A 17,769-nucleotide genomic window follows, 5' to 3' on the forward strand; every position below is an offset into this window, starting at 1 on the left:
AACCATTCAACAATTTATAAGAATATTATTACAAAACATAAAGAAGGTGATTACTCCAAGTCTTCGACTCGGAGTGATCGCCTTCTTTATATTTTGTTATAATTTAAATTACCATGAAATTTTCAAAAAGAAATTTTATTATTTATCAAAATCTAATAAAATCCTTCGCAAGAATTCAATTATTTTCAAAAAGTAGTAAATTTTCTCAACAAAAAAAATTCTCATAAAGAATTTTATCAACAAATTTTTAAATAATTCAATTATTTTGACAAATTTTAATGAAATTTAAGAATAATTATATTTATCGAAGAATTTAATCAGAATATTGTATCAAAAATTAATTAAAATCCTGCGATGAGTTTCATTATTTATAAAAATAATGAATTCATGCGACGAATTTTATAAAACTCTTTTTAATTAATTGAATTTCTGTGACGAATTTTATTATTTATGGAAATAATGAATTATTTCAAAGAAATTTATTAAATATTTTATAAATTATTGAATTCCTGTGAATTTTTAACGAGAATTTTATTCAAGTTTTTAAAAATAATTGAATTTCGAAGAAGAATTGTACTATTTAAGAAGATGATACTGAACTGACGTAACTTTTCAAAAATTCAATTTTTTTTTTATTATTTTAACTAAATTTTTTTTATCAATTTAGTATTTTGAAAATTGTAAAAATGATTCATTAAATCACGTATGAGTCATAATTTTATGATAGTTTTTGTAAAATTAAGTTATTAAAAAAAAAATTATTGTCTGAAATAGAAAAAATTCAAGGTTTTGTATTAAAATTCGTGGTAATTCATAGTTTACGAGACAAACAAAAAAAATATCAAATTTCAGAGTTTTTTCATGAATTTTTAAAATTCAATTTTTCCAGTACATTTGCTAAAAATCCCTGACTTTTCCCTGAATTCCCTGACCTGTGGCAACCCTGGACTCAATTACTATAAAAATGACAAGAAATATAAAAATACTTATAATTTATTTGCAAATGACTTCGCAAATTTTTTTTGTTAAATTATTTTCAATATAATTACCGAAATTTTAGTTTCATAAAAAATGCATAATCATTTATCTAAAAAATTAAATCATATTTAGGAAAGTAATTATCCTATGATCTATTTAATTTAATAGTTATTATATACTTACAGTCAGCAAGATTAAGAACTGCATTTGAATGCGGTTTTGCATTTGACTGATTTCCTCCATTATTAGACGGCATACCATTGTCACCAGCTGAATCTTGCAATAAATTTGAATCTTGTGGTTCCTCTTTATCTAGGAGTTTGAGTTTACCTCTTCAGGATTAGAGACTGTCAAATAAAAAATGAAATATTTTCAATTAAAACTCTAACAATTTAATTGTATTTAACGATAAATCTTTTACAATTAAAATATTGGTACAAAATTTTGTTAAAAATGTCTGATTTCAAATTTAAATTTGATGATTTTTTTTTATCAAATTTTATAGAATTCAATTAGTTTCAAAATTTTCAATTAAAATTCTTTAAATTTTTATTTTTAATTATTTTAAACATTTTCAATTAAAAATTTCAAAAATTGAATTTTGTTTGAAAAATTATTCAAACATAGTTTTTAAAATTTCACTTTAGTTACAAGTCACTTTACAAAAATTAAAATAAGTTAGATTTTATATAAAAAAAAGTTATTTTCTTACAAAATATATATAAGAAAATTGAAAAAATTATACTTTTTTGACAAAAATAATGGAAAAAAATCCAAAAACAGTCATTCTGAGAATGTTTCATTAAAAATAAACAAAATTTTTGTTCCTTTGTAAGGCCTAAAATAATTGTAAAAAACATATCTTTTAATTTCAAAACTTCTGACCTTTAAAATGATTTATATAGTTAATATTTAAAATGGTATTTTACTTGGAGCTGTTAAGGCTTCCTCTATCTTCGCAGATGCCGAAGATGTATCCAAAAAAAAATGTTCCTTTACCGATATAGTCGACTGAAATTTAAATTTTTATTTCGTGTTTCCCTCATTGCTTTCTTCCTTTCTGTATTTCTGCTCTTCGAATTAACGGACGTTCCATTTTCGTTCCCATCAGCATGTGAAGAAGATACGGCCACAATTTGTTCTCTCTTTAAGGTTAATGAATATTTCGTCACCCTTTAATGCCTTATTTCTGAATTTTTCCAGTAGTTTTCTCGTCGGAAATTATATTTAATTTAACCTCTGAAAGATTATTACTCATATTATTATTTAATCGATATATATTTTATTAATAATTCAATGTTCAATTAAATTAATTTACTTTATTACAGAAAAATACTTTAATTTTTTCTTTTGTAATTTATTTTTAAGGATCTAAAAATTATAATAATATACGTTACCTAGAAGTTCTTTTTTAATATTAACACTGGAAAAAATGGGTGATGATTGTGACCATCTATTTTCGTTCTGCTTTGTGCAATAATGGAATTTACTGCGATTCCTTTCGAGGTTGGAATTTTCCACGCTTTTGATATAACATCGCTTAATAGTAAACAATGTTTTTCCTCTTCATTGACATTATTGGCCATGTAAATATTTATTAACCTGGAATCAGGATCTTCATATAGGCTGCCTTTGAAACAAAGCCTATGTCCAACTATCTTAATGTCCTGACCACCCAATTGCAAAATGTTTTCTACTATTAAGAATGTTCCATCCTTTAGCATAACACAATTATTCCTAATATCATCACAATTTATTGAAAATCCTTTGGTTTTTAAATTTTGTATTGTTTAGGAATATTTGTTAGGCAGTCTTGAGTTAATGGTCCTCTATTGTGAGCATGATCTAGAATAAATTCTTCAGTTGCATAATTCTTCAGTTTTTGAATGTTTTTCGACCTCTGCATACCTTCTAGCAAGTTGCTGTAACGGTTTATCTCCCTTTCTGATCATCCTTTTCACAGTCCCCATATAATTTTCAAATTTAAAGGCGCTGAAATTTCCTAGAGCTCCAAATCGTTTAACATCTGCACAAAGTTGCAACAAGTTGTGCACATTGTAGGAAATGAATTCTTTTCCATAAAGAGAATCGAAGTCTGTTACAAACAATTGTAACATTTCGTGTGCTACATCAATATTTCTAGGGTCGCAAATATGTCTGTCACTTGATAAGATAGAAATTGCTGTATGCAGTAAGAGAAAATGAGAATAAAGCTCGCTAGAAAATCCTTCAACGTTTTGCAATACAATGACACCTGCATACAACAAAAATGTGCGAAATTCTGTTGCTTTCCAGAATTTATATTCCCATAAAGTCCCTTGGCCTTCTATTAAACTCAACGGGAATTGTATTTCGCAACAGAAGTAGTCGATTTGATATGTGTTTAAGGCATCGGAAGATATTTTTACTTTTGATTTACGGAGAACCCACAGAAGAAATTAGTTTTTTTCGTGACTCCAAGCAAAACTAAGTGCATATAGTCCAAAGGAATGCAACTGATACAGCCAAATCCAGGAAGCTTTGTAAGAACAATTTCAACATCTGTTTCAAAGCTATTATATTTATTGCGTTTAAAATCCTGGTCCGTTTTTAGCGCAAATGGTCCTATACCAGGAAAACAAACTTTTCCCTTCTTCTTCTTTCCTCTTGTTGATGGTGGCGGTCTATGGCATACACCTGTTATTAGACACTTGGGACAAACAGTCGTATCCAGTGTGTCCTTTTAAATACAAAATAAATGATTTTGCAGGGGCCGTCGCAAATTATAGCTTCTATAGTAACATTATGATTCTTCACGCCTTTTCACAAACGTTGATTGCTTCTTGAACAAAAGAATTAAGAAATTCGTTTGCATCTATTGGTTTCTTCGTCCCGTAGAAAGCACCGACAGGATACACGATCTCAGAATTTACTTCGGAGCACAATATAAGCCAGAAAGTATTTTTTCCCACTATTCGAAATTGGAACACCATCTACATTTATCATTAATTTTACTTTTTGATCTTGCACACCTTTTATTTCTTCTTTCAATAAGTATGTTCTCAACTGCTCTTTCCAAACCAAAGTGGTGATACACACCATCACTCATTTCAGCACATTCTGTTTTTCTGAGGGTTCCTAACAACGTCCTTGCATCTACTGGTAAACTGGAATCAATACTCTTAGCAAGAGTAATAAAGCTGAAAGGGCAATTAAAGTTATGTGGAACTTTAATGCCCATTCTCGGAGCTTGGCTGAGAACGTATTTTCCTTTAAGGTGTTTCATCCCGATATAAAAAATCTGATAATTCCAAGTCATCTTCGCCAAGATCACTATCGGTCTTCCTGGTGTCTTCATTACATGTGATTTCCGAATCACTATCAAAATTGTAATTATTGTCAGAGTCGAAATCTAAAAACAAACTTGTCACTAACATTGGATTCCATTTCACAAGGCTCGTTTTCAATACATGGTGCGTTAGAAATTTCATTATTGTCTGAAAATGATGATGAACACAAATTCAAGTCTATATTAACATTGCATAATTTTGATGGTGGTTCACTGTCAATAAAAGTAGGTAATTCGACATTAGGTAAAAGTGATGAAATATTTGAGACTTCTCCAATACTTGTTTCGAGTGGAGTCGATGAACTATGCTGAGATTGCACGAGATTGCAATCGTTTAACAAGCGTTCTTGAACTATTTTTCGAAAGCGACGTGAAGAAATGCCATATTTTTTCGGTGGTTGTTTTTTCATGATTTTCCCCATGGTTACTAAAATTTATTTAAAACATAATAATTTTTAATATATTCAATTATTTTCTGAAATTCTTATACATTGAAAATTTTACAGAATTATAGTGTAAATACAAGGAAAAAATAAATTTACCAGATATTACAAAACGGTCACACAGTACGGATACAGCTTATTACAATACTGAGTTTCGTAAAGTGTAAGGAATATTTCAGGATCAAGTATAGAAATTTCGTAGTTTATACTGAATATTTCTAAAGTTTATCCTGAAATATTCTTTACACTTTACAAAACTCGGTTTCGTAATAAGCTGTATCCGCTACTCCGTTAAAGTTTGGTAAAATCTGCTAAATTAATTTTTTCCGAGAGTTTCTTAAAATTTATTTATTTTAAATAATTTATATATAAATTTTAAAAATTAATTTTTTTATAAAATGGTCTGTTCTTTATAAATAAATTGTAAATATTTTTAGGACCAAAGAAATATTTGATAGTTTCTCTTGAAGTAACTACATTTATATTGATATATCACTAACGTTTTTATTTTTAAAATAACAATTACAGGGATCGGATCGTCTTTAAGACTAAAAGAAGTCGCTTTAGTCGCATAAATTTACAACAAAAGTCAAGAAAAGTCACATAAAATTTCCAAAAAAGTTGGAAAAAAGTCGCATGAAATTTTAGAAAAAACGACAAAAAAAACACTAAATTGTCAAAATTGTAAAAAAAATCACATTTCTCAACAACAGATACATTAATATCAAACAATCAGGAATAAAATTTAATAAAATTCATAGCAAAATTTTAATTAGGTATTTTTAACATTTTTTAAAAATTCTCTTTAAAATGTCAATTATTTTTATAAATAATAAAATTCTTCTCCGAAATTCAATTATTTAACAAAAATTTTAATAAAATTCTTGTCGAAATTTCAATTATCTTCATAAATAATAAAATTCTTCTCTGAAATTCATTTATTTTCAAAGTAATAAAATTCTTCACACCAATTCAATTATATTCAAAACATTTTATAAATAATAAAATTCATCATAAAAATTTAATTGTTTTTAAAAGTTCTGATAAAATTCTTTGCAAAATTCAATTATCTTCAAAAATAATAAAATTCTTCTCTGAAATTCAATTATTTGTAAAGAATTTTAATATAATTCTTGTCAAATTTTCAATTATCTTTATAAATAATAAAATTCATCCTAGAAATTCAATTATTTTCAAAATTTTTTTTAAATTCCTCGTTAAAATTTTTATTATCTTCATAAAATAATAAAATTCATCCTGGAAATTTAATTATTTTAAAAAGTTCTGATACAATTTTTTGCAAAATTCAATTATCTTCAAAAGTAAGAAAATTCTTGACAGAAATTCAATTATTTTCAAAATTTTTTTTTATTCTCTTAAAAATTTCAATTATTTTTGTAAATATCAACATTCTTCTGCAAAATTCAATTAGGTACTTACTAATATTTTATAAATTTCTTCCCAATAATTCAACTATTTGCATAAAAAATAATTAAAAAAATTTTTTTTTATAAAGTCTTAGAATTTAAATTAATGATTTTATCACTCGGTCATCTTTAATTATTATAAAACATGAAGACATCGATTGTTCCGAGTCGAAGACTCGGAGTAATCGATTTCTTCATGTTTTATAACAATTTTTTTATAAGTTGTTTAATTTCAAAAAGGTTTGAGTTTGAATCTTTTGAAGAATTTTAATTTCTATGGAAAAATAATAATTAAATATTTATTCAAAAAAGAAGTTACTGATGTTTTCAAAAAATTTGTAAATAAATGTAACAGAATATTTTTTTGACTCAAACTTTTTCCTTTAAATTTAAAAAAAAAATTTAAATTTCATTCGTATTTTCCTAAAATGAATCTCAAAAAAGTCGATTAGTCGCATTTTTTCACAAAAAAGTCGAAAAAAGTCGAAAAAGTCGCCCAATCCGAGCCCTGCAATTAACAAAATTTTCGGCTCTGAAAGGTCAAAATTTGTTTAGTGAAATTTTATCAAATGCATAGTTCTTGTTGGTCATAAAGAGAAATATATTTATATGTACTAGAAACAACAGTGGCATTTCACGTAAAAATAGGTTAAAAAAGGGGATTTTGAAAAACTCAAGAAAAAAAATTTGGCGCACATACGTTTTTTTTAAATTAGTGGTATCATATCGACGGGAATTAGATAAATTTGGTAAATTTAGTTCAGAGAGTAAATAACACAAATTAAAATTTTTTAACATCACGTTTTAGTATTTACTCACACATTTCAAATTTGTTTATTTTACTTTGGATTTCTGTATTTAAAAAGAAGGAAAATTTGAAAACCCCCAAAACACGTTTTTCTTTCTTTACCCAACTTTCTTGAGAAGTATGTCACGCTAGGTTATATTTGAGATCAGGGATCGTATTCAGGAGTGGAAAGTACATTGGAAACCATTATGTAACAAAGACTAAATTATTAAGTTAAATCGTATCAATGCAAATTGAAAAAGGAATATGAAAGTATGAAGTTAAAATTACATGCTTTAGTGTTTTTTGCAAAATTAAATATTATAATTTTTATTGTGTTAAAATTAATCTTTATAAATTATTAGTCCCTGCAATTAAAATAGACATAACTTAAAAACAGTGTCGGTAATTACAATAAATTTATTATTTCTCTACTTTTTATGAATTATCATTTACAAAAAGATTTTTGTTACTTTTAGAAAGTAACAAAATTTATAATAATTATTACTTGAACTAACTAAATGAATTACTTCTTTCGAAAACAAACTTTTGGTAAGAATATAACATGAACTTAAAATTAATTATTTGCTTACATTTTACACAATTAATGCTATATATCAACTCTCCGATTAATTGTAAGGCCATAAAAATTATTTTGGCCGATTTAGATTACAAGAAATATAGAAAAGAAATCTAGTTCAAAACAAAAATTCGAAAAAAAAAAAATTGAAAGTATTAGTATGTATTAGTAACTTTAGATTTTAGGGAAAACATTTTCTTTTATGAGAAATTAAGTAAAGAAAAGAAAATAAAAATAATAAAACCAAATAAAATAAACATGAAAAAGAAGAATGTTTAAATTTTCAAAGAATTTGATTAAAATACTTTTTAAAAGAATTATAATATATAACAAAAATTAATAATGAGTTTAGACAGAATCGATTTTCGGATATTAATATCAAAATTCTTATAAAAATTATAGGATTTCTGAAGGTCTGCATATACATTTTTTTTTTTTAATAAATTGAGAAAAGTATTTAGCATTTTTGAAAAAAAGTCGGAAAACGTCTACTCTACTCCAATACTATTCTTTTCTTACACTTTTGGATAATTTACATATTGAAGTATTGTTATATGGTCGTAAACAATTAAAATAAAATTGGTTTGCAATGATAAAATATAAAGTTTATATTAGCATTGAGATCATCAAAAAGTGCGTTATGATTTTGAGGTTAACTATACAAATTTTCACTTACAACTCATAAACTAGTTTCTCTGCTATCACAAATACTTTTGATTCTGTTCGTCAATTTAAACAATATAAAACCAAACCAAATTAAAAATAGAACATAAACATTACAAGAAAATAAAGAAAAGCACAAAGATAAACAAAACAAATTACAAGGCAAATTAGCGAAGCGCGAGAACACGAGGCAGTCACAGTGCATATAAGAAATCAGACTCAACTAAACTTGACGTTTTATTCCTACTGCGCAACTCACGCCTATGGCGGCCTAACCTTCAATAACGTCTCCAAGAACATGCATAAACACAAACCTATATTTAAAATGTTTGCTGTACTTATTTTAAATATTAATAATTATTTTTTGATAAATAGAATGTATTCTAAACATTTAACATTTATTAATGCCTATGTAAAAAGAGTTAAAAAATTATTTGAAACAGCGTTATTATTCACAAAAGGGAAACGACGTCATTTGATTCAAAATGAATATAACATCATTTCCGCTATATAAATAACAATGTTTTTTCTTGATTTTTTAATTTTTTTAAGAGAAAAGTGGATAAACCAGCATATATTTCAGAAATATACTTTCCATGCATTAAAATGTAATTATTAGAATTTATTATTTAAGCTTAATAGAACTATATCAAAATTCCAAGAAAATAATAAAATTTAAAGTATGCGCAAGAGAGTTGCGCAGAATGTCAAGTACATGAAAGGCATGATCGCATGAAAGCAGCGTTTGGCCATTTGCAAAAGCAGCATTCCATCACATTCCATTGTGATACTGTTCATTTCTTGTGTTCTCGTTAATATTTCAGTGTTATTTTTTGTGTATATACCATGGCGGTCGATGCAGTAAATTATCAATTTGCTATCGTATTATTTAATGATAATACTGTAGAAATAATTCGCACTGACTGGGCTGAACTTGACGCGAATGGAGATGTGACAAGAAGCTTCTTCCCCTCAACAAAAAATAAGAAATTTCTTCAGGATATATTGAAAAATAATCCCATCCCAGATATAAATTGGACAAACGAAGGTGAAATGTGGCCTGTCAAAAAAACATATCGCTACTTTGGTATGTATGGCTTTAAAAAATTATAATCTTAATTTAGATATATAAAGTTAGTAATTTTAAACGTCGGTGAAGTTCGCAACGTTTATGATCAACGATTGAAAAAAAAATTATTTTCCTACGAAAAAGAATAAAATTTTTTGTTCATAAATATTTATTTTGTAAATCATTATTCAAAAAACTAACCAAAATATTTTCTATACCTACAAAAATTAATAAAAATTTGCTTGAAAAAATATTTTTCTTATGAAATCGTTGATTATAAACGTTGTGAACTTCACCAACGTAATTTTAATATATAATAGAAACAATTTTCCAATTGTAAGAATGTTTCGTTTTATGAAGTTCATTTAAGAAAATCTATCTTCTTTTAATATACAACAAAGTAAGGTTTAATCTGGTTTTTATATTATAAAAAATGCATACACTGAGAAAAAAGAGAGCGTGTTGCAGCACATTTTCCAGTCATGTTGCGCGACTCAACCCTGTGTTCTCCTACCTCCTAGACACTTTTCTGGGGCGCACAGAGTTCCCCTGATTCGAGGCAAGCTGTATTTAAAGTGCATTATAAAATAATTGTTAGATTTTTCTCTCTTGGATATTTTTTAACTTATTATTCAATTCAACAATATTTTAGAAGTTCATTCAATACACGTATTTAAAAAGTAATTTTAAAAATATTTTCAGATTATTTTATTCAAAATTTAAATGTTTTCGTTTAGAAATTTTTGTACGTTAAAACTTTTTAAAAATCAAGGAAACTTTAATTTTATTAAATTAAATTAATAAATTGATTCAAAAAACCCTCATCAAAATTTTTTACAGTTCAATTTAGAAAAAGGAGAGAAATTAAAATTTTATTAACAAGTAGGTAAATGTAATTAGAAAAATAATTAATTTATTTAATTTTCCCTTTCATTTTTTTTAATAAAAATAAATGTAAATTAAAATTTTTTAACTGAACATACGCTTTTTCTTTAATTGTAACCCTAGTAATATTGTTAAAAAATAATTTTTAGAAACGTTAGAAGAGGCAGAAAAGAATGTGGAGTATTATATAAACCTAAGCGATGTCGAGACAGACGACGAGAGAAATCGTGAAAAAATGAAAAAATCAAGACATCAACGTGCGATTAAAAATCCATCTAACAGTGATACGGACACCGAATATGAAGCTTCAAAAGCTGTAAAGAAAGAAAAATTTGTGGCCTTAACTTCTTCAGAGGGAAACAAGAAATTTAAATTAACATTTCATCCCACTATACCGGTTGAAAAAATTGATTTGGATACATCTTCGGCATCTGCGAAGATAGAGGAAGCCTTAACAGCTCCAAGTAAAATACCATTTTAAATATTAACTATATAAATCATTTTAAAGGTCAGAAGTTTTTGAAATTAAAAGATATGTTTTTTACAATTATTTTAGGCCTTACAAAGGAACAAAAAATTTTGTTTATTTTTAATGAAACATTCTCAGAATGACTGTTTTGATTTTTTCCAATTATTTTTTCAAAAAAGTATAATTTTTCAAGTTTTCTTATATATATTTTGTAAGAAAATAACTTTTTTTTATATAAAATCTAACTTATTTTAATTTTTGTAAAGTGACTTGTAACTAAAGTGAAATTTTAAAAACTATGTTTGAATAATTTTTCAAACAAAATTCAATTTTTGAAATTTTTAATTGAAAATGTTTAAAATAATTAAAAATAAAAATTTAAAGAATTTTAATTGAAAATTTTGAAACTAATTGAATTCTATAAAATTTGATAAAAAAAATCATCAAATTTAAATTTGAAATCAGACATTTTTAACAAAATTTTGTACCAATATTTTAATTGTAAAAGATTTATCGTTAAATACAATTAAATTGTTAGAGTTTTAATTGAAAATATTTCATTTTTTATTTGACAGTCTCTAATCCTGAAGAGGTAAACTCAAACTCCTTAGATAAAGAGGAACCACAAGATTCAAATTTATTGCAAGATTCAGCTGGTGACAATGGTATGCCGTCTAATAATGGAGGAAATCAGTCAATGCAAAACCGCATTCAAATGCAGTTCTTAATCTTGCTGACTGTAAGTATATAATAACTATTAAATTAAATATAGATCATAGGATAATTACTTTCCTAAATATGATTTAATTTTTTTAGATAAATGATTATGCATTTTTTATGAAACTAAAATTTCGTAAAATTATATTGAAAATAATTTAACAAAAAAAATTTGCGAAGTCATTTGCAAATAAATTATAAGTATTTTTATATTTCTTGTCATTTTTATAGTAATTGAGTCCAGGGTTGCCACAGGTCAGGGAATTCAGGGAAAAGTCAGGGATTTTTAGCAAATGTACTGGAAAAATTGAATTTTAAAAATTCATGAAAAAACTCTGAAATTTGATATTTTTTTTGTTTGTCTCGTAAACTATGAAATTACCACGAATTTTAATACAAAACCTTGAATTTTTTCTATTTCAGACAATAATTTTTTTTTAAATAACTTAATTTTACAAAAACTATCATAAAATTATGACTCATACGTGATTTAATGAATCATTTTTACAATTTTCATAAATACTAAATTGATAAAAAAAATTTAGTTAAAAATAATAAAAAAAAAATTGAATTTTTGAAAAGTTACGTCAGTTCAGTATCATCTTTATAAATAGTACAATTCTTCTTCGAAATTCAATTATTTTTAAAAACTTGAATAAAATTCTCGTTAAAATTTCACAGGAATTCAATAATTTATAAAATATTTAATAAATTTCTTTGAAATAATTCAATTATTTCCATAAATAATAAAATTCGTCACAGAAATTCAATTAATTAAAAAGAGTTTTATAAAATTCGTCGCATGAATTCAATTATTTTTATAAATAATGAAACTCATCGCAGGATTTTAATTAATTTTTGATACAATATTCTGATTAAATTCTTCGATAAATATAATTATTCTTAAAAATTTCATTAAAATTTGTCAAAATAATTGAATTATTTAAAAATTTGTTGATAAAATTCTTTATGAGAATTTTTTTGTTGAGAAAATTTACTACTTTTTGAAAATAATTGAATTCTTGCGAAGGATTTTATTAGGATTTTGATAAATAATAAAATTCTTTTTGAAAAATTTCATGGTAATTTAAATTATAACAAAATATAAAGAAGGCGATCACTCCGAGTCGAAGACTTGGAGTAATCACCTTCTTTATGTTTTGTAATAATATTCTTATAAATTGTTGAATTTTAAAAAGGTTTGAATTTGAATGTATTGAAGAATTTTAATTCCTACGGAAAAATAATAATGATTTAATTATATTTATTTAAAAAAGAAATTATTGATGTTTTTGAATAATTTTACAATTAATGAAATTCATAAATAAATGTTATAGAACATTTTTTTGAGTTTTTAATAGTTTTTAGAGTGAATCAGAATATTTTTTAGGGTCAGGGAAAAAGTGAGAATTTTGTCTGGAAATTAGGGAAAAGTCAGGGAAAAATAAAATTAAATATTTGTGGCAACCCTGAATTCTTAATAGGGTAACTGCTCCAGTCGTTGGCACCCTTAAAACCAAATTTTGACTTTAGGAATTATTTTAATAGATAAAAACTAATATTATATAATACTTATAGTAAAATATGTATTCAGAATTTAATGCAGAATACGATAAAATGATAAATTTTGAATAAAATTAAACTGAAACTTTTAAATTATCTAATAATGATATAATGACACCAATTTCCAGTCGTTGGCACCCATACATAATCTTTAAACTTCTTATGTTTCAAACAAGCAAATTAATTTTTTTTTATTTTTTGATTTAACAAGAATAATTTATTATAATTTTAAGTAATAAACAACTACAAGAAAATATACTTATGTATAATTCAATAATAAATGTATATATATATTTTTTTTTTCAAAGAGACTGGAGCAGTTACCCTATTTTTTGAAATTATAGAAGTCATATTTTTCCAAAAATTATTTATTAGTATTTTTTAAATTTAAATGTTATTCAAGACCGGTAATAATCATATATTGCTTAAGTATTTTTTTCATGATTGAACATTCGTTGTTGCGATTTGCTTAATATGTTAATCGTTCATTATTAAAAATATATTATTTGGTTAAATCAACTATATTATTTTCAGTAGATGCATATCAGAAAGTTATGTTGACAAAAGTCACAAAAATAGAAGTGTCTGTAGATTTACTTGGTCGAATGGCAAAATCAAATGGTAGCAATACTATTGTAAACGATGTGACTTATTCATTTATGCATAAGGGGGAAGAGTTAAAAATGTTTCCTCTAAAAAGTAAAGAGGATTTTGACAGAACTGACCCTAAACTTGTACTAGACTCCGAATTGTACAAAATAGTTGTAAGTATATTTTAATTTGTTATAAGTTTTTTTAGAACCAACCAACCAACAACGCTATAATAATTATTTTATTGGTGGTTTTTATATGTGAACGTCCACATGAAAAGGGCCCATTTTATCGGTTTTAGTTTTCGAGATAATCGCAATTAAGTAATTTTTGAGAAAAACTTTAATTTTTTTATTTTTTATTATCAATCTACATATTTTTACAAGTCAAATCATGCGGTCTTCATTAATTTATTGTTAATTAAAGTGTTTGATTTCATTGGTGCTTTACAAAGAAGAAAAGGGTCCATTTTGTCGATTTTTTTTAAATATTCCGTATTTTCCATAGAGAAGGGGGGAGGGGGGATATAAAACCTATTGATTTTTTATTTTTAAGGACTGAAAACAATTATTATTTGAATAACTTACCAGAAGAACCAGAGATATCACAATTATTTGGTATCACAATCTTTAATTCAGTTTTTCTCGAAATGAGGATTTTGGAATTACAAACTTTGAAATTATGTAATTTATTGAATTTTTTTACCAAACAAGTTCTATGACCACTCAAAATTTTCTAAATTTTGCAAGCAATTCACCCATACAGATAAGTCCAATAGTGCCAAAATTAAATAAGACTTTTTTCATGTGAATGTCCACATATTAACACAAACAATACTTAATATTGACTCACACTATAGTTATTAAATTTTGATATTTTTTACAGTACAGTGCGCTGAAGAATGTAGGAATATATAATACACCCAGTTTAACAGTGTCAGCAATGATGGAGAATGTAATGACTTTCAATCTGGGAAAGGAGTATTGTTTATCAGGAAAAAACAAGGAGAAACACAAATTCAGCCTTACAAATCTCTACAAGTTAATTTCCAGTATGTTAAAAATTCTCTATGTTATCTAAAATTGCCCTCTGCATTTTCAAAGGAGTCTGATCATTTTATTACATGGTTGCCACAAAAAATTAAACTTTGTTTTTCCCAGGTTTCATGACAGAATTTTGACTTTTTCCCTGACCCTAAAGAATATTCTGATTTACTTTAAAATAATAATTAGATACTGAGAAAAATGTTCGAATACATTTATATAATTTTTTTAGTTGTAAAATTATTCAAAAAGAACATTAACTTCATTTTTAAATTCAAAAATAATTAATTTCTTCAATAATTGAATGTTTTTTAAAATTTAATTTTTACGAAGAATTTTATTAACAACTTTTGAAAATAATTAAATCGTGAATTTCGAAGAGGGCTGTTTTTTGTGAGAAAATGATAAAAGAATTGTCCTCAAAAACAGTAAGTTAAAAATAATAAATTTTAATAAATTTTTTTTAGCTCAAAAGCAATTCAGCATTAGGTTAAAAAACAAGCAATCTTAGTTTAAAAGTAAAAAAAAGACACTTTAAAACATTTTTCTAATCTAAAAGTACCTCAGATGAATTTTTTCTTTTAAGAAAACGGCAATGAATATGTAATAATGCAAAAAATACAAATTAAGTAAAATTTGAAAAAAAAATCCGAGTTGAGACCTTTTCGAAATTCACTATTCAATTGAATTCATGCGAAAAATTTTATTAAATTTTGTTTAAATAACTGAAATTTTGTCAAGAATGTTATTAAAATTTTTGACAATAATTTAATTCTTGAGAAGAATTTCGCTATCTATTTATAAAGATAATTTAATTCTTGAAGAGAATATTTAAAAACTTTTGAAAATAATTTAATTTCTACAAAGTATTTTATTATTTACAAAAAAAAAAATTATTGCCACGAATTTTAAAATTTATCAAAACTAATTGAATTTTGGAAAAGAATTTTATTAAAATTCCTTAAATAATTGATTTTATAGGAAGAATTTTGTTGTTTATCAAAATAATTGAATTCTTTTGCAGAGTTACTTAAAACTTATTAAAAATAATTTATTTTTTGCGACAAATTAAAAAGTTAGTTATGAAAATAATTAAATTATTGCGACAAATTTTATTATTTTATTGAATAATTAAATATTTCTTAAAATTGAATTCTTTCGTCGAGTTTTGATACAATTTTTAAGAATAATTGCAATTTTCGAGGAATTTATTTAAAATTGTATTAAAAATATTTGAAATTCTGCAATGAAAATTATTTATTTCTTAAATTTTCTTAATTCTTAGTCTTAATTCTTAATCTTAATTTTTGCTATTTATAAAGATAATTGAATTCTTAACGAGATATTCGTTAAAATTATTAAAAATAATTGAATTTTGTCAAGAATTTTATTACTTTTGAAAATAAATTAATTCTTGTTGTGAATTATAATAAACTTTTGAAATAATGAAAAAATGTATGAAATGTATGAAAAAAAAAAAATGTATGAAAAATGTATTCCTGTCAGAAATAGAAAAAAAATTTTAAACGTTTTGTGTTAGAATTCGTGGTAGTTTTATAGTTTATGAGGCAAACAAAAAAGATACCAAAAATTCAGAATTTTCTTATGAATTCTAAAATTTTAATTTTTTCCAGTACTTTTAATAAAAATCTCTGACTTTTCACTGAATTCCCTGACCTGTGGCAACCCTGATTTAACGTTCAAATAGTATTATTAATTAAGTGTTTAATTTAAAAAAATGTGTTAACCACGTATATGCATAAAAATATAGGTTTATTCATTATTTTTGTTCACACAGAAGCTGCTCTGGACTTATTAAAGTGCAAGAATGAATCAAACAAGTCCATTGATGGTTTTCTTAGCAATTGGCTATCAAATTGCACTCTCAGGAGTCGCAGACAAGAGTAAGCCAATTAACTTTTTTAATAATTTTTTGCTTTCTTGTGGAAAGAAGCTTTGTGTTCTTCTAATTTATAAAATTTTTAAAATGGTTGATACAATTTTCCCCTATATAGGAATATGTTATATAAAAAAAAAATTCTGCCTAAAAAAATTCTAAATAATTAGAAAAATAATTAAAATAATAATATTAAAATAATTATTAATAATTTTTTCTTACTAAAATTTCTTACTATTTTTAGGGCTTCTGTACCAAATGTAATGGAATTATGAAAATGATTATTTTTACATAAAAAATTTCCTTAAAAAGGGGTATGAATATCTTTCTAATGCTCGTAAACAAGTTCCCAGGAAAAGGGGGCTATGAGTTACGTCCACTACAGGTGAGCGAAAATATTAAATTTCTATAAACAAATACTTACTATACATATAATTAGCAATATATTTTTAGCATTGTAAGTATTTAAGTATAAAGCATAATTTATATGGATTATAATTTATGAACTTGTTACTTTTTTCAATTCTGTTAAAAAAATGTTTCTTTTATAATTAATTAGATATTTATTATATACATTAAATTAATTATAATATTAACTTTAATAATCTTATATTTTGTCTTTCTTTAACTAATTAATTAATTTAATTTAAATGTTCCAAGTACACATGTAGTATGCAATACACTCCAACGCCGGTTTTCTATGTTTTGATTCGTTAAAGGTAATGTTAAAGTATTGTTCGCTTTAACGGACGACTCCCCACGGATAGTCCGCTAAACAGACTTTGGAGTGTATTATATATCAGTCTAAAAACAAAAATTTTCCAATTGAAATGTTATTTTATTTATCTATTGTAATTTTTTCATAATTTCTATAAGCAAATTACGGATATATGTAATTTATTTGTCATTGTTTGTTGCAGGTCTGTTCAAAAAGTGGACATCCAATCTAAGATGAATTCTTATTATTATTCTTTACCATTGTACACGAAATATAAATTTTTTTTGCAATAAAATATTTGCAAATAAAACTATTACATGTTTTCCGATCGTAAAAATTCACCTTAAATATATTACCTTTTTTAATTTGCCTGTAGTATTACTAAAATTTATAGTTACTGTTAGAATTAGTTTTTAATTAAAATTATAATATAATTTAAATTCGTTAGACTAATAGAAATCGTATCGTGCAATCTTACCACGATCTTACATGTAAGTTTACCACGTTCTTACGTGTAAGCTTACCTCGATCTTACGTGTAAGCTTACCTCGATCTTACGTGTAAGTTTACTACGACCTTAGGTGTGAGCTTACCACGACCTTGCCGTGTAA

General features: G+C 24.8%; 2 protein-coding genes across 2 annotated transcripts; one reads left to right on the forward strand and one right to left on the reverse strand.

The window, feature by feature from the left end:
* Positions 1 to 4,229: 4,229 nt before the first annotated feature.
* Positions 4,230 to 8,427, reverse strand: LOC122509558. Its single transcript, XM_043623722.1, has 3 exons — positions 8,220 to 8,427; positions 4,382 to 4,733; positions 4,230 to 4,335 (listed from the first exon to the last, which is right to left on the reverse strand). The coding sequence occupies exons 1-3, from the start codon at positions 8,224 to 8,226 to the stop codon at positions 4,230 to 4,232; spliced, it is 465 nt and encodes a 154-aa protein (XP_043479657.1). The 5' UTR covers positions 8,227 to 8,427.
* A 625-nt stretch (positions 8,428 to 9,052) lies between these two features.
* Positions 9,053 to 17,471, forward strand: LOC122509559. Its single transcript, XM_043623723.1, has 8 exons — positions 9,053 to 9,293; positions 10,310 to 10,624; positions 11,324 to 11,368; positions 13,444 to 13,673; positions 14,386 to 14,551; positions 16,342 to 16,447; positions 16,685 to 16,825; positions 17,361 to 17,471. The coding sequence occupies exons 1-7, from the start codon at positions 9,053 to 9,055 to the stop codon at positions 16,713 to 16,715; spliced, it is 1,134 nt and encodes a 377-aa protein (XP_043479658.1). The 3' UTR covers positions 16,716 to 16,825; positions 17,361 to 17,471.
* The last annotated feature ends 298 nt before the right edge of the window (positions 17,472 to 17,769 follow it).

This window comes from Leptopilina heterotoma, unplaced genomic scaffold, assembly GCF_015476425.1.
Source record: "Leptopilina heterotoma isolate Lh14 unplaced genomic scaffold, ASM1547642v1 Lhet_606, whole genome shotgun sequence".
Lineage (NCBI taxonomy): Eukaryota > Metazoa > Arthropoda > Insecta > Hymenoptera > Figitidae > Leptopilina > Leptopilina heterotoma.